Source organism: Cynocephalus volans, chromosome 5, assembly GCF_027409185.1.
Source record: "Cynocephalus volans isolate mCynVol1 chromosome 5, mCynVol1.pri, whole genome shotgun sequence".
NCBI classification, from domain to species: domain Eukaryota; kingdom Metazoa; phylum Chordata; class Mammalia; order Dermoptera; family Cynocephalidae; genus Cynocephalus; species Cynocephalus volans.
The window spans coordinates 37,316,749-37,339,986 of record NC_084464.1 but is presented as its reverse complement, the minus strand read 5'-3'; the positions used below and the strand labels follow the sequence as shown (position 1 = coordinate 37,339,986).

The window sequence follows — 23,238 nt, the reverse complement described above, 5'->3', positions numbered from 1 at the left end:
CTGAAGGGGTAGGACTCCAAGGCCCAAAGAGCAGTGTGGAGGCAAAGATGAAAGCACCCTAGATCCCTGAATGACCATCAAAGGGTCCCCTAAGCAGAAATACCCACGATGGACTATGATGTGAGCAAGAAATAAACTCCAAAATATCAGCAATTTAATGCAGTAAAAGTTTACCTCACATAGCAGCTAGTGTTATCCTACCTAATACACTACACTCTTTCCTCCTTTTCTCTGTTGTATCCTTTCATAAGTATGCTGGAACATTCCAATACCTTCAAAAATGGCATTTCCACTCTTAATTGACCCATGTGAAGCTTTTTTCCCCAAAGCAAAGACATCCTGAAAGTCACTTCAACTGAGGAAATCATTTTTGAATATGCATTTTTGTAAAATTAGTCAACTTGTTCCTTAATAAACATGGGTTAGAATTGACCAGACTAGTGAGGATAGTGAAGAGTTGGTATTGAATCAGGTTCCTGAGACTTTTTTCCTCTTCCTCTTCCATTTTAGTTGGGGGCGGGGGGGGGGGATAGGGAGGAAGGCAAAAGCAAACATAGTATTTATATTGTAAGGATAACCAGTATTAATAAAAATAATAGCTTTGAAGAATAATATTTGCATTTAATAAAGAATTGTATACTTTTCCCATTTATTTCTCATGACAAGTCAATGATACAAGCAAGGCTGATATTTAAGAAACAAGTTGGCTCAGGCTCAGAAAGATCACAGGCCTTGTCTGGATACACGTTGCTGGGGAATAGGAGAGCCCATTGGCTGAGCCTCACATCCTGCTCTTACTACTACAGTAGAAGAAAAATTCTACGGGCTAACCAGCTAAAATGGCATGTTTAGCAATTCTCGTATGTACTTTAATTAATTAAAAACATAAGAAACTGGTATATTTTATTTCTTGTTATTAAAAAAGTATTTTTTGATTTTGTTTTTTGGAGGGGTACAGGGGAGAATTAAACGTATAGCTAAAATGTCTATATCTATTATTCATAAAATGTCTGGTAGTTTTTAATAATTATGATTTGGCCAGATTAAATTTTTGTGCCTACTTAGTTTCTTTTTTAAAATAGGTTATGTATTCTTCATATTTACATAGATATTTATTTGTATATTTTGGCACAAAAATCAATAGTTACAACAGTAATACTTTTGGCCCAGTAGAAATTGATATGTTAGCACTTAACTTAGCCTTGGCTTTGAGAATTCTGATGCCTGGAAAAACTTACTAGGGGCATTAGAAGTCAAGAACAAGCTCTAGAAAAGCCAAGATAGACTTAGGATGATGAATTGATTCTACTCAATTCCAGCAAGAAAAAAACAAAGATAATATATTAAATGATTGCTGCCACTGAACACTGGTAACAAAAGTAAGCCACAACCTCCTCATTCTCACCTGAAAAATGTGGATGATGGAGCCTGTGAAGTAGCTTCACAGGACTGTTAGATATAAAATACTTTGAAAATCATAAGTACTATGAAATCATAAGGTCATATATTTTCACTATGAACCCAAGGAAAAGCATGCTCATTCACATTTCTCAGTCCACTAAGGCTCTGGGAGAAAGCCACATCTAGACCCATGGTCATAATCCACTACTTTGGAATTCACCTTTGTGCTACAGAATTGCTAAGAGGGAACAGCTTTGAGTCTGCCTACCCCGTGAGTCCTGGCTTTACTGTGGGCAAAGGTAAAGTCTCTCTAGAATTTACTGACAGGGTTCAGGACATGTTACCCCTAAAATAAGGCCCCTTGGCACTTGAGAAAATGGCAGAAGCAGGAAGGCCACTCTCACCTTCCTGTCCTTCTCCCCTGAGGCAGCCATAATACCTTCGTTCCAGAGGTTCCCTGCTATGCCCGGAAGAGAGGAATGTCCTTATCTCTGAAGACACTGGGACACAGAGAAGAATCAGAAAAAGCAGGCCTTGCTAAGTGCCCCCAGTTTATTACCACTAGATCATACCCCCTTTTATCCAATCATATTTCTGCACAGCTGTCCACTCTTCGTCAAACCTAAGCATAAAAATATGCAGGTCTCTCTGTCTTTAGGTCTTCATTTATGAAAGCTCTCATATCACATAATACTTACATTAAATAAGTTTGGTTATGATTTTCTTTTTTTTAATTGACATATAATTGTATGTATTTATGGGGTACTATGTGCTATTTCAATACCTGCATACGATGGGTAATAATCAAATCTGGTTAATTAACATATCCATCACTTCTAACATTTATCTTTTCTCTGTGTTGGGAATACTCAAAATCCTCTCTTCTAGCTAATTGAAAGTATACAATAAATTGTGTTTCCCATAGTCACTCCACAGTGCTATAGAACACTAGATCTTATTGCTCCTACCTAGCTGTGATTTTGTGTCTGGGAACCAGCCTCTCACTATACCCACTCTCCCTACCCTTCCCAGCCTCTGGTAACCACTATTCTACTCTCTACTTCTATGCAATCAACATTCTTTGTTTCCACAGGAGTGAAAACATGTGGTATTTCTCTTTCTGTTCCTAATTTATTTCACTTAACATAATGTCCTCCAAGCTCATCCATGTGGTTATGCTTTTCTCTTGTTCGTCTGTCTTTTGTCATATGTACTTCAGTCATGAACTTAGCAGTGGGTGAGAAAAGAAATCTTTTCTCCCCTGTAATATCTACTGTACTCCTCCAGTGGGACTATGTCACAGCTTCCTTCCCTTCTTTCTTGTTTTTTAAATGTATAAAGAAAAACTGCACAAAATTCTCTTTCTATGAGTCGCTGACTTAAAGGGAAACTTAAGCCATCATTTCACAATGAGAAAAGGGCTGCAGCATTAGAGGGCTAGAGTCCAGGATGGGAGGTGGAGACAGCAGGGAAGAGGGAGAAAAGCTGGTGATGGGCATCATACCCAGCTATCTAACTTATCACTGGTGATGTCCCATGGCGGACAGGGCATGTAAGAGGAAGGGCAGGTTTACAGGGAAAGACAGCCTCTCAGTGTTGAATTGGTTGAACCCAAGGTACTCTAGCAAGTTCCGGAGGTAAGTGCAATCTAGAATCCAGCAGAGAGAGCTACAGTCAACGACAGAGACTGAAACCATGGGTTTAGATGATACCACCCAGATGGCAAATAAAAGGCCCAGCAGAGGAAAACTGAAAAGGCGTCACTGGACAGACTGGGTGAACACGGAAGATTGTGATGACTCAGAGGCCAAAGGGAAATTGCCTTTCATAAAGGATGGAGCTTTCTGTGTCAAGCAATTGCTGAGATATCAACATGACGGATGGCTGGAAAGAGTCCATGGGATTAGGTCAGGAGTGACCTTGGCAGGGTAGTTCTGGGGTGGGTAGGTAGAGATGGAAGATTTTGGTGGACTGAGAAGTGCCAGGAAGGTGAGGGACAGAGACAGTAGGCATGGACAAACTTTTTCAAAAATTTGACTATGAAGGAGAGAGAAGACATTAACCTGAGAGAGACATGGGATAAAGAACATTCAGGCTCATCAGAACATACAATTCAATCTTCTTCTGGAGTAGAGAGAGCAGGATGCTGAGAGTCACACCCTGGTGCCCCCACTGAGGGCCCCTTCTCTACCACATCAGTTTGCAGGTTATCAAGCAAGCAAAGGGACCTTAACAGAAGGTCAGAGCACAGAGGTGGGGGAGTACATGCATGCACTCCAAAATCAAATGCAAACAATCTCTAACTACAAATAAATTATTTGGTACTTATTTCAACTTCTCACCTAGATACTGTAAAATGCTACAGACACAGCCTATTTATCTCACCCATGTCTGATATTTTTCTAGGGACTTCCAGGTGCAGCTCTGTTCTGAAGAGTTGGAAACTTTACAGCATTGTCTTTCCAAAATTTCTGAGCACCAAGTTGAGATGCTTTGTGCACATATCCCAGGTAGAGGGTCTAATCTCCTTAACTATATGCGTTTGTGTTATGCAAAGCACTTTAGCAAAACTCTCCAGCTTTCCCCCTGAAAAGAAAAGGGTGAGGGAGAGATGGGGTCTCCCCAGCCCACCTACCGCTGCTTGGGTGGGTTGCTGCTTTTTATTCCGTTTTGGCCTTAACTTGGTAAAGTGCTCCAGCTTCTTCCCCTCTTCGGAGGGCAACTCAAAGATAAATCCTGAGCTCCGCTTCTCTTGTTTGAGAGACGGGAAAGGCGGATCTTCGATGTGAATTGGCACCTCTTCCAGTGCTTTATCTAGATCAAACTCCATTTCTAAAATTTAAAAAAATAATTAATTAATTAAAAAGGCCCAAGGCCAAAGCTTAATGAAGAGTTGAATAAAATATTCTAAAGTAATTTAAAGTCTAAAACACAATAGCCAATCCCCATTCACAAATCACTTAACTCTCCCTTTCAATATTTACCCATATAGAGAATCTCTAAGAAACATCCCTAAAATGATCTGAGGTCCTTGCTGAGGGTGTTTCATAGTTACAAGAAAATAACTGGCATTAGGAAAATATTCACTTACCAAAGGCCCTGGAAACAGGCCGTAGCATTCGACTATGGATACTCTTCCTTTTAGATTTAGGTGTCATCTAGCAATAAAACAAAGCAAGAAGCACTTATACAGGAAGCCACAGAAAACCTGCCTTTCAAACTGCAGAAACATTCTGGATCAATTGTTTAAACTCAGTATTTGTTTTTCTTTAGAGGATGGTTTGTTACCATCTGATAGCCTGGCTGAAGAGAATTGATACATTTCTAAATGTTTACAATTTCTCAAATGATACAGCTAACTTTTTCTTTCTTTCTCAAAGCCCTAACAAGTTAAATTATATTTATATCGCTGAAAAGAATAATGAATGATATAGAATTAAGTCCAAGCTGTACATGAGGATGTTAAAACAGACATAAAGAATACAATTTAAAAACTATTAAAAATCAGTCACGAAAACCTGAAAACACAATTATTCACTGTTCATTGTTATAGCAACATAATGTAAGCAGTATTGAACTCTTCCTGTCACTTCAATGGTTTAAGTAGTTTAACTCTTTTGTTTCACACTTTACCACCAAGATTTTGATATTTTCATCACGGGCAAAGACCAGGAAAATGTGCCATGATTCAAAAAGTCTGCATCTGGTGGCACTTCTCAGCAAGATGTCTTTGATTCTGCTAGTCATTAAAAAAAAATGGAACCCAAAGTCAAACCAAGGCCAAAACTTAAGAGCATTTTCCTAGCATTGGTGTCAACTGTTTATGGTGCAAAGCCAACCCTCAGAACCACATTATCTTCCCCCTCAATAGGACCACACAAACATCAAAGCTGGCAGGAACCTTTGTCATCACCTACATGAGTAAACTTGAGTAGAAAAGTGAGCCATGGAGATGATAAAGGCTAACATCCGAGCTGTCAGTAGGAACAGGGGTAGGGGTAGAACTCAGTGTGAGGGTTAGCCCAGCATCCTTCCCATCACACCATTGATTACCAATATACAGATGGATGGGTTTTAGGGATGTTTTAACTGGTTTGATGCTGGAAACTGGTATTTGTGTAAACTAAGGGACAACATGACTGAAAGAACTTAGTTTGTATACTTTCACTTCACTTAATAGGTTGTCATCTAAGGCTTTCTAAAAAAAAAAAAAATTCACATAGTTGAAAAACATTCTTTGGCTCAAAGAATAAATTGGTTCATACTGACATTTAAAGTAAGCAACTTTACAGTTTTAACAATTATGCCAGTTTTAAAAATAATATCCTTTTGCTTTTATCTATTGTGGAGAGAAAAAAGAGAGAAAAAGTATTTAAATGCAGACTGCTTTTCCTGAAATACAAAATGAAACTTGTTGATTTGGTTCTTTCAAGGTTTTATGAAAGACGGACAATCTGAGGAATATCTATTTATAAAGCAACAGGCTTTGCAGGTTCAATAAAAATACAGTCGATCCAATGCAATTGGAAGAAAATCCAGTTTAAAGGCAGTTCTCCCCAAAATTGGCCTTACAGTCAGCTGAGGTAGTTAGAGGCATGACTAGTCTATTTATAAGTGAAGCCTCTGAAAATAATTAATTCTCAGGAGATAACAAACTACCAAAGTATATGCTGTATTTAGTTGTGAAAGGTTTCTCGGTATTCTATCCACCTTGCGCACAACCATGGTAGATAAAAGGATCAAGAGGTAGCTTGGGATATAATTTTCAGCCAACTTCCTTCAGTCACAATTAGGAAAAAAGTTTAAAAATGTGTGGACTGAAGATGTCTTCCAAATTTTTTTTTCTAGTGACTCTTTATTAGATTTTAGAGAATGGTATTCATGGGCAAAAATAATCTGGCTCAAGTTTCCCTATCATCAAAGCCTTTATAACAGCTACATTTAAAACATAGGAAAACTGACATTTCAAACATATTACAATAAAATTTTAATATATGAAAAGAAATATATTATATAATATATCCTATTATTATACAGAGAGAAGAATAGATATATGAGGGTACTTCAAAAAGTTTGTGGAAAAATAGAATTAAAAGATAATATAAATCTTTCCATAAACTTTCTGAAATACCCTCAAAATAATATATGTAGAAAGAAACACATTTACAAACTGATGCCTATCTGTAAATGGGTCATTAGGCTCAATCTAATTTTGGAGACACATTAAGAAACATATAAAATCATCAGGATTTTTGATGGTTGACAGTAATCAAAGGGGAATTAGTTTTCTCTCCTTGGTCTCACTTTCTAATGCACCAATGACCAGCATACAAAGTTTGAATATCAGAAAAATGCATTCGAACACATTTTATTGCTTTCCTTTATTTTGTGTGCTTTGGGCAAGTGCAAATAACGTCCAATTTCATTTCCCATATAACTCTTTTACCTTATGTACTGTATCTGTTAATTGTGAAGTTTCGCCATGTTTGGACAGAGCCATTGCCTTTTGCTAAAGTACGACTTGCAATCAGGTTGGTTTCTACAACTGGGATAAAGAATGCAACCCAGTTTCTATCTGCTCGTCTCATGGGGTTTAAGTACAATAATAAAGAGAAGTCTCATTTCTCTCACATCTTTCTCTCTTTTTTTTGGAAATTTTTTCTTTCTTAGTTTTACAGAAAACACAGACTATCTCAATCTTACTGGCTTATCCCTACAATCCTACATATAAATCTAATGCAAGAGGAAACATAAGAATGAACTCTGATTATCCACTTAAGCATATGTTTGGGAGCAAATATTCAATGATTCTCTAGAAATTTGGTTTATTTGCTCTCCTTCCCCCTTCTCCCCACACATACTGAGGGAAAAAAACTCTGACTTTACCATCTTCTTTAGAACTGTTAATGTTCTTCCGTTTCTGTATACCAAGAAAGGGCTAATTTTGTCACACTGATTCTTAGTCCTTGCTGACCTTTCCTGGAACACTTGTCAATGTCTAAGTATTTTCTGGGTCAGGGCAATCACAAACCGCCCATCAGATGGAGGGGTCAGCAGTGGAAATGGAAGAGCTGCACACTCCAAATGGACCTTTCATAAATCCATTCACGGTTAACATCGTCAACTTGAAGCCTAGACACACTTAGTACAATTAAATTACGTTTAAAAAATGCATTTTATGAGTAATATGAAATAATTATCAATATTTACATCCTAAAAAAAATAAGAAAAAAATGCATTAAACCCTTTTTCTAAAAATGTAATTTCAGAAGGAAAACCCTAAACGCAGATTTCTTTCTAGTCCTAATATCATGAACCATCAATAAATCCCCACCGCGGCAGACAATGTGAACAGAAATGTCATGGCTCTATTTTCTAAGACTCCAGCATGAGCATCGGCATCCACATTACTCTGAAATGTTACTTATTTGATCCAATTTTTGTAATGAATTTAAAACTATTCTGCCGGTAGCTCAATAGAGTTACGTCCGGTTTTACCACAAGTTAAAGACTCATGTTGGAACCTTACAGACAACACATCATTTTTTCCTGTCAAGCCAATTTTTAACATGTAATTCCTAGACATACTAATTTTTTTAATTTTTAAAAATTGCTTATATCACAAAATAGTGACGTAGTTTCCTTGTTTGTTTTTGCCAATTTGGCATAAAGAAAAATAAATAACACTCTCACTCCAAGCTCAAGAATCTATAGCTACCTGTACACCTCCACCTCCCAGGCTTTAAAAAAAAAAGTACCCATTGAGAGGCAGATTAGGAAAATTCTTCTGATACAAGAAGCAAATCATGTGCTAATTTGCTACAGCCCTTGCCTGAAACAAGTACTGTAATATTAGAAAAAACGTTAGAAGTTTAAACAATGGTGGTGTCTTTTTATTATTACACATGAATGGAATAATGCTCCCCCTTTGGAATGTTTGTCCCCTCTTCATCAACACTTTGCTTGCTTTCAGGCACATGGCTGGGGATATTTTAAATTCATCGCCTGTTTCGCTAGCTGAGCCATCTTGTACAATCCAATCTTGTCTCTAAATTGCTGCCTATTTCCTTCAGGATCCGCAGATGGACAACAACACCACAGTCTCCTGGGAGACCAGCCGGGCAGCACAGAAGCGAGTGGAGCACGAGAATGTAAACTAGTACGTCCAGAAACTGCAGAGCCACCAACAAATACTTACACTTGTACAGCAGAGAGTCTCCATGCAGCAAAAAGAAAGGAAAAGAATATGAATGGAAAAGAGATAAAGCAACAGCATTACTAGAAAAGGGGAAGGAGAGAAACACCATTCACAAAGAAACAGAAAAGCTAAAATATATAAAAAGCCTTCATAGCAAAGGAATAAGCCAAGAATGAGGCCAAAATTTAATAGCTTAAGGCATCCAACCTAGCTTTTCATAAGCAGAAGCACAATTACAGCTCAAAAAATTGCAGAAACTCTTACATACAGATATGATCTTTTTTGCTAAATGTGTGCATAGTGCCATTTACCAACCCCATAAGGCACTAACCTTGTTTGGGGGAGGGCAACATCATCGGCTGCAGAGGCACATAGTGCACACAGCACTGGTTGTATATTAGAAAGCCACATGCAAGTCTTGGCTCCTGGACCACAGAGCTAGTCCCAGCAACAAAGTGGGGACAGTGTATCTATGGGAGTGTACATGTGTCCCTTCTGGGGGTCATACATCATCCCACGTTCCCCACTGCATTCTAGGATGCAGGAGTTTGAATTCTCTTGCTTCGTCAGTCATCACAGCTTCTCAGATCCTGTGCCAGGATCTAGCAGAGTTAGCTACCCACGGTGTAATTAAATGTTGATGATACCTTATACCTTAGGGGGAATTTAGGTCACTTTATATTTCACATTAAATTGCTAAATAATTTTCAAAACCTTGTTGGTCATCATTAACAGTTGTTAGGGCATCTTCTCATCACTCTGAAATTTTTAAAAAGGATTTTTAAAAACAAAAAACAGGAAGTCCAGGTGTAGAAGGTCAGTCTTTGTGAAGGCAAAGTGTGGGAGTGTTAGGGGAATCCTTTCTAAACCTCCTGAAAAAACACCCTGACGAGGGCCACCTACTCCATCTACTTGGGGCTGACTTTGCCCCTGCCAAGTTCTTCATATTTTTGTGCTAATTCTTCTCAATATAAAATGGGACAAAAATACATGTTTCCTCAATTAGTAAATGTAAATGGTTTGGGTCTCTTCAGAGCAAAGGTGTGTGTTAGTAAAAGTTCACATAAACATCACCACCATCATCATTAATATTAATTGCTTATCAGAAAGGCTTCCATTGGTAATGTCCGGAAAAAGTTACAATCTCCAGCCTTCTAATTTCATACTATGTTGGGCAATTTTCTTCAAATATAACTCATTTTATGACCCATTAAATTAGCACGAAAACAGCCTTGCTGAATGAAAAGTAAATACACATTTTCAAATATTCTTGAATTGCGCAAAAGAAAGTCTCCTGACCCTGTCTTAACACATACCCCCTCAGAAGCTTCCTTAAAGGTGTGATTATGAATGCATACATGAGAGTTTTAGCTCATGTTTAAGTCCCACAGATCATTTTAGACTTTCCTTCTGCTTGTGGAAGGTTAATTCAACAAGACAAGTACTCTATCCCAATTATCCACCTACAGATCATTACAAGTGAAAGTAAGGAACCTTTTAATTGGTTCAACTCCTAAAATGACAGGCAAGCAAAAAATGTTCCTATGAAGAAGGGAACCGTGTCAATAGACAATTCAACTTTTCAACAAAATAAAGTTCAGCCCACTCCTGCACTCCTGTACACTTTTTGGAATTCATTTAGGTTACACTAACATCTCCCCATCAGGATGGAGGAAAGGGTGGTGAGCAAAGACAGGCTGTCCTCTCAGGAGTACGCCTCCCACTCATGGCTTTGGCATCCAAGAACTGAGTTCAAATCCTGCACCTGCCACTTACTTCTTTCATTACTCTATATTTATTAACTGCCATTCCTCTGTAAAGATCAATTTTCCTTTTATAAGCTTCTGTACCCTCATCTCTTCATATTTTCTGAGTATCACTACGAACTCATAGATTTTTTTCACTTATTCAATGTATCATAAACTATTACCATCATTATTATTATTATTGGTGCTTAGAGAGTTCCAGTGGAGTCCTTCGATTTGAATTTTGTGCCCTTTGAAAGGATTCCACTGGATTTAGAGCCAATCCTTACTTTTTGATACAAGTTATCCTAGGCTCACCTTGTGCTTTTCCATGCACTTTTACAACGGATATGGGTAATCCCTGTTTAATGAACTAGATTATAAAAATTAAATATTTCCTACCAGATTTTCAGCTGAGTTAATGCTCAAGGGGAATCAAAACTCAGGAATTCTTAATTGATTTATACCCTCCAATATTTACCCAAACAGTATTATCACATTGGTAGTCTAAAAAGTAATTTGTATGCAATTCCATTTTTAAAAGTCCAAGGTAGTACAAATCTCACTGAGAAAAAGACATGCCTCTTTCCATGATGACTACTGGACAGCGTGGAGCCTTCCCCTTAAAACCTAGGAAAAGTAGGTATATGGACGCCGTAACTCTGAGAAAGCTGCAATAAATCCATGGACAAAAGGAGGAGTGATATGTAGAGACTGAGTGATGTGCTACTCTTCCTATTGAAAACAACATTAAATCCAGCCATCCATTCTACACTCATTAACTTTTATATCCAGAGTCTCATTTCACATAAAAGTTAAACTGGCATCATGATGTTAAAACAAAAACATTCAGGGAACAGCACTGATGAGAGACTATTGTAAAAATCATGGTAGAGTGGCTACTCTGAAATTAAAATGGTTCATTTTATTTTCCATATCTGCACAATTTTTTTGATACAAGAAAATTAAATCTTTATCTTCTTAACTTTGCCATGTTTTTCCAGGACACAACTCACCTTTTATTCCTTTTAACTCATCTTGCAACTGAGGCAAAAGTGAAACTTTCTTAAGAGTAGTTCGAAGAATGAAATTATCTGATACTGATTTACAGCAAATATATTACTACGAGAATATGTGTTAGTGTTGCTGGGAACAGAAGCATGGTGTTCATTAATACAAGGTCAAGTACATGCCCCTGTAGCATTATATAAAAAAGAAGGTGGAAAAATTCTTTAAATATTTTATTAAACTACTAAACACAATGTTACTCTAATGGTCATAAAAACATAAATAGCATTTTAACATTTTTTTATTGTGAAAGAATAACATGGGGCAAAACCCCACAGAGTATTACAACTGGTACAATTAAAGATTTAGACAGGATCACTTCTAGTTTATCCAGCCTGACCTACTTTTACTCAAGACAGTCAAAATCATAAAGTTATGTGCTAGTTTCCTTTCCCCGTCCACCTACATTGCAGGCCACTTCTTTTTGCCATTCCCAAATTTCAGCCCAAGTAATCCCACCCCACTCATTCCCTCATCAGTAAGTCTTTACACTCAGGGGATATTTGGTTAGACTTCAGACGCAATCAGGCAAGTAGGAAAACTGTCACGTTGAAAGTCAGGGCAAGCAGCTCAGCCCGATTAACCAAAAGGACTGGATTTGGAATGGCCATACGTGTTCTCTGTACAGGAAGCTTCCAGAGGCAGAGCCCTCTACCCCAGATCTTTCTGCTGCTGTTTCCCATCAGTTCAGGCCCCTACAACCTAAGCCACTGCTGGCTGCATAACTTAAAGAGGTACGGATTTATTACCACAGGTTAGAGTCTCCCCCAATCCACTGAGAATAAGACTAAAACTCTATAAGAAAAGAATTGGCCTGAAGTTGTAGAGCTACCACCCACAGAACTCTCAGTGTAAAACCCTCAATGCAAAGACTCGTACCCACCTCTAACTTCCCTGGGTCTGTCTTTCTGGTGACTCAGGCCAACCTGAAGACCAGGAATTCAAAAAAAAAGAAAATGGGTTTGGGACTCAGATCATTTGGAGTTGGGCTCCCTGCTGTGGCTGCCCCTTATCTAGCAACGTGATTTGGGGCAAGTGCGTTAACATCTCTGATCTCTGGGATTCTCGGCTGAAAATGGGTTAAAATAGCTACACACATGGCTACTATGACAAAGCACAGGTCACAGTGGGTGGGTGGTTTAAATCTTTTTTTTTTTCCATACAACTTGCTGACAGTTTGATAACCTATCATAGTCTCATTAACTGAACCCCATACATTTAAAGATAAGAACCTTTCCACGCCAATAATTATTTTCTAGTTTCCAGAGAAATCTGCATTACTGATATTTATTGACGTCCTTAGCTATATAAAGATCACTAAGACATAACTCCTGTACTCTCAAGGAGCATAGAATCTAACAGGGAAAAAAAAATGCAAGTAACTATAACGTAAAGCCAGGCCATTAAACAAGATTGACTGATCATTTATTATACGTCAGGTATAACTCTAGATACTAACAATACAAGGGTACTTCAAAAAGTTCACGGAAAGATTGTATTATCTTTCAATTTTATTTTTCCGTGAATTTTTTGAGGTATTCTCATATGTAGTCCACAGCACCAAGTCCCTGCTCTCTAGGAGCTTATACTCCAGTGTAGGGCAATGGACAAAACTAGTACCCACACGAGTAAATAAGATTACCTCAAGTCCTGGTAAGTGCTGAGAAGAGAAAATAGGATAAGATAGTAGAGTGACCAGAAGGCTTCTTTGGCTAAAAGGATCAAGAAAAACTTCTGAGGAAGAGACATTTGAACTGAGACCTAGATGGAGAAGAAGGTAGCCATGGTACGATCTGGTGAAGAGTGTTCCCAGCTGAAGGAGCAACAGACCTGAGCCACGGCAAGCTCTCGGGAGAAGCGGGAAGGCCGCAGCAGCTGGAGGGACATGAACAAAGGGGCGGTCAGAACAAGATGACAGAGGGGCAGAAGCCAGACCACGGAGGACCCTATGGGCCAAGAGGAAGAACATTTATTCTGGGTACAGTGGGGAGCCATCAGAAATAAATGGCATGAACGTAAAAAGAAAACTGCTGACAGAGCCGGAGAGGCCACGGCCCCCGCAGGGAGGGCAGGCCCCGAGTGCAGGGCCGACTCCAGGTCAGACCCGGCTCCTCGGCCCCGGAGTCGTCGATGATTCCCCGCCGGACATCTCAGCCCGGGCCTTGTAATCGCCTCCTTCTCAGCGTGAGCCAAACAGGACTCACGAATGTCTGCTTCTGCCAAAACTGCCCCTTCTTCCTGTCCTCACTTTCAAGGGCCTCCTTGCTAACTTAAAAACAAATAAACAAACAATAAACAAGCAAACCCTGATCTACAAGGCTCTGTGTGACCTGACTCCTGCCTTCCCCTCCAGCCTTCTAATCCTCTCTCCTACTCTACATACCTGTCATGCCATAAAACTGTAACAGTTCCTCAAATCATGAGTCTGTCCTCTCTCCAAGCCTCTATGTGCTGTTCTCCCTCCAAAATTTCTTACTCATTTTCCTCCCAGATCACTTCTCTTTCAAATGCCATTTCTCATTGTACTAGCAGTTCTGAGGGCCTACTATGTGCCAGGCATGATGCTTAGAACCTTCTGCTGGGAAGCCCTCGTTGACAACACCCCTCCCCCGGGCTAGGCACCCCTTCTCTGTACTTCCATGGCAAACTGCCTGCTTCTATCAGAGCATTTTCACATTTTTCCCCCCACCATGTCTAAGTTATCACTTCATTAACATTTAACCATCTCAATCTAAAAATGAGCTGAGGTCCATATAGAACAGTTAGATTTTTTTTTTTTTAATGAGTGAATTAAGATAAAGAAGAAAAAAATGAAGCCAGAATTATGGCTAAATACAACAAACTACATTTCTTCAGGCCCTGAACACTTTTTTTTAGGTCCAATGCACACACAGCTCTGAGCCTCTCAAGTGACAATACCAAAGCTGTGTACAATTCATTGTATCTATAAGATAGAGAGCAAATTACTCAGAACTTCTACTCCTGATAAAAGCCCGCAATTTCTTCTGTATGTATTTCTAATGATGGCACTTGGGGATAAAATGAAGAGTGACCACAAAAGTAGTATAAACAGCATGAATGGCCCATTTGGTAGCAAATTTTATAGGAATATGTGTTAAAGTGGCCCATAATGAAAATCAATGATATAAAACAAAAGCACACTGCAGTAAAAGCAATTCTATGGGGGCTCAAAAAAATAGGAAAAAAAGGAATAAGCCTTATTTAGCAGAGACTCTCCAGGGTAGCAAATCCTCTTCTACCCCTGCATTTCTGCCCAGGCCCTTCCTGGACCTCAGCAGTATGGTGGGCAAAAAATAAGGTTACTGCAAGGGGCTGCTTTGTGCCTATCATATTGGGAAGGTTGAAACACAGCAGGTATTCAAGTTACTGCAGATGCAAGATTCTAAAGCTTTTCTGACTACAACTCATTTGTAAGAAATATATTTAATGTCACATCCCAATTTACATATACATGCATGTATAACTAAAACAAAGATTTGGTGTAATCTGATCCTTTATGTTCATACTTTATGTTTTATTTCAGATCGTTTTTTTAAAAATCCTGATCCCAGCAATTACACTCAGTTCATGACTGACTAGTGGGTTGTAACCAATGGGTTGAAAGATGTATTCTGAATGAATTCAAGCCTTTCTCAATGATCTCATTTCAGTGGTAGATTCACATCTTCCAACATCCAAGCAAATCCACATATGGATTTACATGTATAGCAGTTCTGTGCTCCACCAGAACTAGCTTTACCATTTCTCCTCAACTTAGCAAGCTTGCTGGGTGATCTATTGGTTCATTTACCTTCCATACCCAGCAAGAAGCCAAGAATATCTGGTAAACAGTGGATCAACAATATTTGTTAAATTTGTTAAAGGAATGAATGGCCTTCTAGTCTGTATTTCTGGCTCAGGGAGTCTTTTGCTAGTTCATCTCTACCTACGACTTCACCAATCTAAAAATACTTCTGCCTCCTCCCCTGGGCTCTTTTGAGAGCCAGCAGCCACCTTCTTCCAGCCTTTTCCTTCCGCCCTTCACCTGGGTGAGTAAGTCCTCCCTATAGACTTTAGTCAGGCTCTCTCACATACATGTGTATAAGAAGTTACAACCTTAGTATCTAAAGACACTGTTTTCTCCAACTTAAATATTGTTTAATACAGAAATTAAAGAGAAAACCTTTCATTCTGGAGGGCTTTGGTCTTTGATTTCAACTGGCCAGTGATGAAAATTTGGAGCTTTCTGACATAAGAGAAGGGGTGTTGAAGCAAATGTCATTGTGGCAGACTGAAAACACGAGGCTTCTAAGGGCTGAAAAGTGACAGTGAGTTTAGAGAAGTTATTTTATTTACTATTGGCTCTACTGTAATATCCCCAGGAGATACTAAATCTCTGACTGCTTGTAAAGGGCTTAACTAGAATGGAATTCATTAAGTTTTTTTTCTCTTTGAGTATACTATGTCATCTACAAACACAAACACAAACACACACACACACAGAGGTAATACAATGGAGTAGATTCTGTTTTATAAATCCGCTGGTTACTAGAGTCATTTGTTGAATTTAGTTCATAAAAGAAGACCAAAATTATCTTTTACAATTATCATTCTGTCAATATTAAGCTCATAAGAATCACCATTTCCAATCAACAAGTCAATCAGATGTCCAGTTTGGATGCTGGTTTGGAATACGTTGACTGGTAACAACTGGTTAATATTCTGTCATTTCAGGGAGGGGATTTATTAAGTCCTCCCCATCCTATTCTTCAGGATTTGGTTCCTACTGCGAGTTTTAGAGCTCTGAAGGTGACACCTGCTCTATCACCTGCAGGGAAAATGGTGGAAGGTTCTTGTCCTCACAGGAATGACTATAAAACGGGTCAGAGGGATTTCCCTTGGGGTCTCCCGTGTCTCTCGAGTGGCTTGTGAGGGTAAACAATCCTGGACCTTAGGCCCCATTTTCATCCTTTTAAAAAAAGATGTATGGGTCAGATCTCTAGGGAGCTCCCCAGACTAGGGCCTCTGACAGTGGTATTTATGCCAATTAAAAATTAAAAGATTAAGGAAACTCTGGGTCCTAAAGGAATGATGAACTCTCTAGGCATGGGTGCTCCTGGCATTTCACAAAGACTGTCACAAAAATTATTAGAAACTTGAGGAACATACCACATCTATTCGACTCAGAGACTGTACTATAGTTCTGCAATTTAGATTTTGGAAATAAAGGGGTTTTCATAGGTTGCTTTGTGGTGGCTAAAAAGTAAATCTCCATTTTCTAAAGTGATATCAATAAGAAAAAGATATTACTGAATAAATAAAATTATAAGAGAAAACTAGCAATTATGACAAACAATCTTCTGCATATAGTTAATATCACTGCAACTAATTTTAAGTGAAATATATGGATTTAGTCTTTACTTGGCAACATTGTTAATAGATTAGTTCAATTAATAACTGTTGGTACTTTAAATCTGCTTTTTAAAAATAGTATTTTGATCAAGTCAAATAGACTTCTGCTGAATTTTTGTCTGTATTTAAAAACTTAAAAATTATATATTGAAACTTGAGGTTGAACTTGTGAAGGAAAAATAATTGCTATTTTATCACTGGAGACAAGATTCCCAAAAATGCCTTCTGTAATAATTCAAGCCTTTTAAAATTCTTCTCCTAGGAAATAGCAGAAAGCAGATGAGCTGCTGCTTCTCCACATGAATATTTTTTGATTTAAAACTGGTATGACATTCATTAAAATAACTGAAAGAATTACATACAATTAGTGAGCTAGTTACGCCTAAGGAGCAGATCCTGGCTCTTCAACACTTGCCACACTACATTAAACCAAAAACTTCTGCTACTTTTTAAAAGTAGTATACTATATATGGTGACAAATTAAATATTTAGTGATAACTAATCAGTAGAAGAACTGCATCCTTCAATACCCCAAGGGTCAATGAGAAACCAAAGTTGAAAGATACAATTCAGAGCACTGATTTCCTAAGAGCACCTGACTGCAGAAAAAGAACAGATGGTCTATGAACAATAAAGAGACCAAGGAAATACACGTTTCGGCATGACATGTAAGGCACAGGTGCTGAAATGATAAGAAGTATATAAGAAAACTAATTAATCACTGTCACCAACAAAATAACACATGGAGAGGCACAGAATACCCTAGATAAGCCAAAAGTGGGCAAATTCATTTCCAACAATCGAATAACAATTGAGCACATCAGATTTTTGACACACTTGCTTGCAACAATGTTTAAAAATTGCAGGCTTCCATTATGGTTATAGAATACTACACCTTTCACTTGTGTTTCTATTTACATACTCATTTCTTCTGGGATTAGTAAGCAGCTATTTTACAGAAACCAATGCAGTCTAACAAAATCTAACACTAAATTTAATTCTGACTGTAAGAAATACACCATAGATGAAATCCATATACTGCTGATAACAGACTGATTGAACACACAGACTCTGGTACCAAACTGCCTGCCTGTGGTTAACCTTGGGAAATCCTGGACAAGTTACCTTTCTCTCCCTCAGTTTCCTCGTTTGTTAAATAGAAGACATCAATATGACCTAATTATTCATAGGTTGTTTTGAGGTTTCAATTGGTTAATAGTCATAAGAATCTTAGAACAATGCCTAGCACATCACTACGTAAGTGTTAAATAAATGAAGAAGATATTTTATACCATTTGATCTTCTGCCCTGGAGTTAAAGGAATGTCAATCTCTGGGGCTTGAAGAGTGACTACAAGCTGAAAAATGCCACCGGATATTCTAATAGCTCTTGTTCTTTTCCTTCCCTCATATCCCACCAGGTGAACTAGATTACCTCCTAGTTTCTTTCTAGTTAAAAGAAAAAGATAATTTACCTGATTGGAAACAAAGAGTTTTTTTTTAAAAAAATGATTCTCCTTTCTGCCACTCTGCTTAAAGAGAACAGCCTTTTTCTTTAACTTTATAAAATTAAGGTTGACTGAATGTGCTCAGTCATCCTCCAACAGGTAACAGCCCCATGGAGTCACTCCATCATTCTCATGTCACCTCTCACTTAGTCCAAGCATAACTTTAATCTTTGTGGACTAAGTGATGAACTTCTTCCAAGGAAATCAATCATATGGATTACTGTTTCTATCCTGGAAAGATAATCCTTAAATTCAAATTAATATAAAATTCTAGGCCTAACTTATACCCCTGGACCTTCCCTAGTGAAATTATAACTATAGGTTTTTAGAAAGCACTGAAATGGAACTGACGTTTGGACCAGAGAGAATGGAAGAAAACATGAAGACTAGAGATCCAAAGGCAGGAAAAAAAGAGGTACATAGAACCTCTACTAAGTTTGCTAAAGAAATGTTCACAAATGGATTTAGTAGACATCAGGAACATCCTGGACAAAAAAAAAAGGCAAGGATCGATTAACAATCTTAAATCTGGTGATGTGTCAAAGTTACCTCAGAATGTCCTAGGGAAGGTTTCACAGTTCTTTGGGCCATAAACAAACATTTTAGGTAATAAACAGCATGTCCCAAAGCAATCAAATCAACAGTGCTTTAGCTCCACTTGTAGCACCATTTCTACCTGCCAAGAGCTTTTAATTCCATATGGGAAAGGTTACACGTGTGTACTCATACACTTGTACTTCTGATAATTTTCTACACAGTAATCTTGCGTCCTAACTTCCTGGATCACGTAAGACAGAAATACTGCCAAGAAAAATGCATACACTCATTTAGAAAACCATCAGAAAATAAACGTCCCTCCCTTTGAAATCTGTACTGCAACCCCCTACCCCACCTTAATGGCATCACAGGAGGATCACAACTTGAAATATTTGGTAATGAGATAGGAGGTGCTTGGTTTCCCTGGGTTTGGGTTTCAGGACACTCCTCTGGGTTTCAAGCCACTCCTCCTCAAGGTCTCAAGCTCCTCCTCCAGGCCTTCTCCTAAAGGACAGTTACTGTTGCTTGTTGGACCCATTTTCCACACCAAGATGGGGAAACTGAGAATGCAAGGGGCTGGCTTATGGAAATCCAATGGCTGGGCATACTCAGTAACTGAGAGGGGTTACATAACCTTAGAAGTCGAGCATGCTCAGTATAGTTGAATTTATCCTTTGAATAACCTTCCACTAGAGATGCTAAAGAGCACAGAATATTATTGAATATGTCTGGTGCATGTGACAGAATCTGACCGATGAACATGTCTTACAAAGAGACCAACTGAGCATGTTACATAATTAGTAGAATATTCATTAGATAGCATAAATACGTACAGTGAAACTATAAAAGCTGAATCCCGGAAGACGGGGCCATTGCTCACTCTCTGGGGCCAGCCCATCTGCCTGTGGAGTATGTATTCCTTTTTGTATCAGGTTTACTTTCAACAAGTGGCTGCTCACTCTCTTGAGCCAGCCTGCACTCTTCATTGAACTTTAAGTGTGTATTTCTTACTGTTGTATTAAACTTGGTATGGGCCCTGCTCAATCTATGGAGCTAGGCTGCACTTTCTCTCTGAAATCTGTATCTCTTATTTGTTACATTAAATCTGTTCTCACTTTCTACTGTGAATCTACATTTCAATCATTTCTTGTGGTGGAGTTAAGAACCTGGTAAAAGGATGGGGTAAGTTGAGGCCAGCTATTGGGCCTCCCCAGACTCTCTTCTCTGACATCAGTAATGGATGTCGATGAGAAACAGTAATGATTTGCTACTTTAATTATGAAAGGAGGCAGGGAAGGTAATTTTAAAAGACCAATCTAATATGCTAGTCCTTCCAAACTAGCTATAGTTTGCAGCACTGGCTTAGGATAAGACACCCAAAGCTCAGAAGATGGATTTCCTTTAGGAGAGGGATCCTTGCACTTGGGGCAGCTGCTACCCTGTAAGTGGTGCTATCTTTGGGTGCCTTAGAATCGATGGTCAGCTGAGAGTACACAAGAAGTCATCACAGTCCAAAATCCACTGCTTGCACTTTTTACACACAAAACATTCTTTCTCGTTAATCTAACAGCAAACATAACTGATAGTCTACTATTTAACAACTTACTAGCCTAGTTAGAACAAAGAATGAAAATAAAATTTATTAGAAAATGCTATTTTCATGACTTAAAAATTCTGCCCACCTAAGTATTCCGTTTTTTAAATAGAAGAGTTCTGCCTTGTGTTTCTCTCACTCAACAGCCAAGGCCCTGCTCCTCACCCTACAATTCAACAGGCACTCGTCTGAGGAATGGCTCTCACTGCTTACCTCCTTAGTCATCCGAACCAGATAAGACCACTCTCCTAACTCGGGCTGTCCTGAGATTTCAGTTCAGAAAGATCTAGGGGGAGGACGGGGCGGGGGGAGGAGGCACTGGTAAAGGGACATGAAAATCAACTACATTGCATACTGATAAATTAAAAAATAAAAATTTTAAAAATAAATTTAAAAAAAACGATCTACATCTCCTGCTTCTTTATGCTGCACAGAAACATGAACTTTTTTACAAAACGGAAGCTGCCTGGGGGGCGTGCCTGCAGCCTGGTCCTCCCTCAGCTTCCGATGTTGGGCCTACATCTGCATTCTAAATACGTCTCCATCTTCATCCCAACAACTTTATTTAAAGAGAACACCTTTTGTTTTCTTTCACAAAACAAAATAAAACCAATCAAACAAAACAAACTTACTTATTACAAAGACTACACAATTTAAAACCAATGTTCCAGTAGCTGACACCAGTCTTTCATAACCAACACTCCCTCAATCCAAATCACATCGCCTATAAACCCAACAAAACACATTTTACTAGCTCACGTTTCCTTTACCCCTTTCCAACTTACACATGACCAAGTAATTCTGGCAGGAAACATAATACGTAGAGTTAATTTTAAATTGTTACTTTAAATCTATTTCTTCTTACTTATTTTCTTTTAAGGCTAGTCTAAGAGCTCTCCAGAACAATTACACTGTAATATCATAGTGTCCAAATCATAATGCTTCAAAATGCAAACAAATTTAAAATACTTATTAAATATAAATTTTACAACGTACTGGACAAGAAAGTTTTAAAAAACTAGACAATTTCCTCCACACAGATCAAATATATTTGTAGATTTACATAGCTACATAGAAAATTATTTTTCGGCTTTACGTAGTGATACTAGAATGTTACTTGAAATCTTGGATTATATTTTAGGCTTTTTTTTTTTTTTTTTTTTTTGCTACTCTCCTCGTAAAAGACAGGGTTTTACATGAACAGCTCCCAACTAGTTTATTCACAGACTTTAAAAAATGGTAACAGTGGTTGATAAACAAGGAAACTTCTTAACACATTACATTCTCTTCCAGGCTAAAAAAATAATATCAGCCATATCAGATCCTTGGTTTTTAAATTTAAAAACACATACTATTCCTTAACAATAGGTGAGTCTAAAAATTACTAAAACCAGAAGCTAATGTAGAAACAATTGAGAATATAAGTAACCCAAACCTAGTCTCACTGCCGTCCTCTCACATTATAGTGAATTACTAAAAAGTAAATATTTAAGTAAAACATTAACTTACTGAACACAGAAGATGAAATAGGCACATACAACTGTTTTCATGGGCGGGTGACAAGTAACTATACTGATAATGTAAAGTTTAAAATATGAAATAAGAACTGAGGTAAAATTGTCCTCAGAGGAAAAAGTATCAACAATTTGAATGCTCTAGTTATATGACCAGATGGACGCACCACGTGAAATACAGAAAATGGGTAGGAAATGAAGACCCCCTGTTAGGTAAACACTACAGTATGAATTCCACCTTCTCGGGCACATCAAGTTAAATGAATCAAACAGAATCTCACCTAAATAGGAAACCCAAATTTAAGGGTAGGTATGCCAAAAAAATTGTGTATCAAAAGAACAGACAGCGGGGGGGGGGGGGGGGGGGGGGGGCAGGGACAGGACCAGGAGACAGTCACCCTATATATTTATTTTATTTGGGGGAAAAAGTCCTTCCCCGCATTGTATAATACCTTACACATAGTTTTATTTAAAGATATTTTCCTGTTACAGAGGACCTTTAAAAATTGCATAATCCATTTCTCCTAATTAATTTAGAAATTTTTTCCACTACAGTTATGGCACCTTAGAAGGGCGCTGTGCAAAAGTGGGGTCTGAAGCTCCAGCTGTACTAGCTTTGTTAGCAGCCTCTGTACGGCGACAAGTTTCTCAAAAAATTGCCTTGGTGAGTGGGGGAAGTTTTGTTTGGTTTGACATCAAAAAGTGAGACTTTTTAAAAGAACAATAACACAGTCCAGTGAATGGGCTGATGGTGCCACCAAAGGCTGTGTCTTACCATACAAGTGTCCAGGTCTTCCAAACGCTCTATCTCCGTTAGCTCCTCCACTGTGATGATGGAGCGTTTAACTGGCTTCTCCTCAGCCAGCTCGATTTCTAAGGACTCTTGATGAGGAAGGGTCTTGCCACGTCTGCTGAAATGGTCAGCCTACAGGATCAAGATGCGTACAGGGAGACATGAAAGCACAGAGACAAGAGCAGAGCTCTCAGCTGAGCTCCTGAGGACTCTTCCACAAGATGGCACAGTGGGGGACGGCTCTGGCAAGCCATTAATGACAATTCTTAATAAATTCACAATAAAGTAACTTACCTCTTTTATAACTTTTCTTTGGAGAGCTAAGTGTTTTAAGCAAGAAATTACAAACTCCTTTAGTAAATGAGGAGACTACATAGTCTAGAATAAAATAACTAGTGTTCTTTTCAGTAATTTTATTTTACATTTCCTCTGAAAGAATTTTCTTCTATATCCAGTGCATAAAAGTATC

At 38.3% G+C, this 23,238-nt stretch overlaps 1 protein-coding gene across 1 annotated transcript in view; it reads right to left on the bottom strand.

The window, feature by feature from the left end:
* CARMIL1 (capping protein regulator and myosin 1 linker 1) overlaps positions 1 to 23,238 on the bottom strand; it is a 171,405-nt gene that overhangs the window by 26,820 nt on the left and 121,347 nt on the right. The window contains exons 29-31 of the mRNA XM_063098227.1: positions 22,752 to 22,901; positions 4,493 to 4,559; positions 4,037 to 4,233 (exon numbers count right to left, since the gene is read on the bottom strand). Of these exons, the coding sequence (XP_062954297.1) occupies positions 4,037 to 4,233; positions 4,493 to 4,559; positions 22,752 to 22,901 (414 nt within the window). The remainder of the gene's footprint in view (positions 1 to 4,036; positions 4,234 to 4,492; positions 4,560 to 22,751; positions 22,902 to 23,238) is intronic.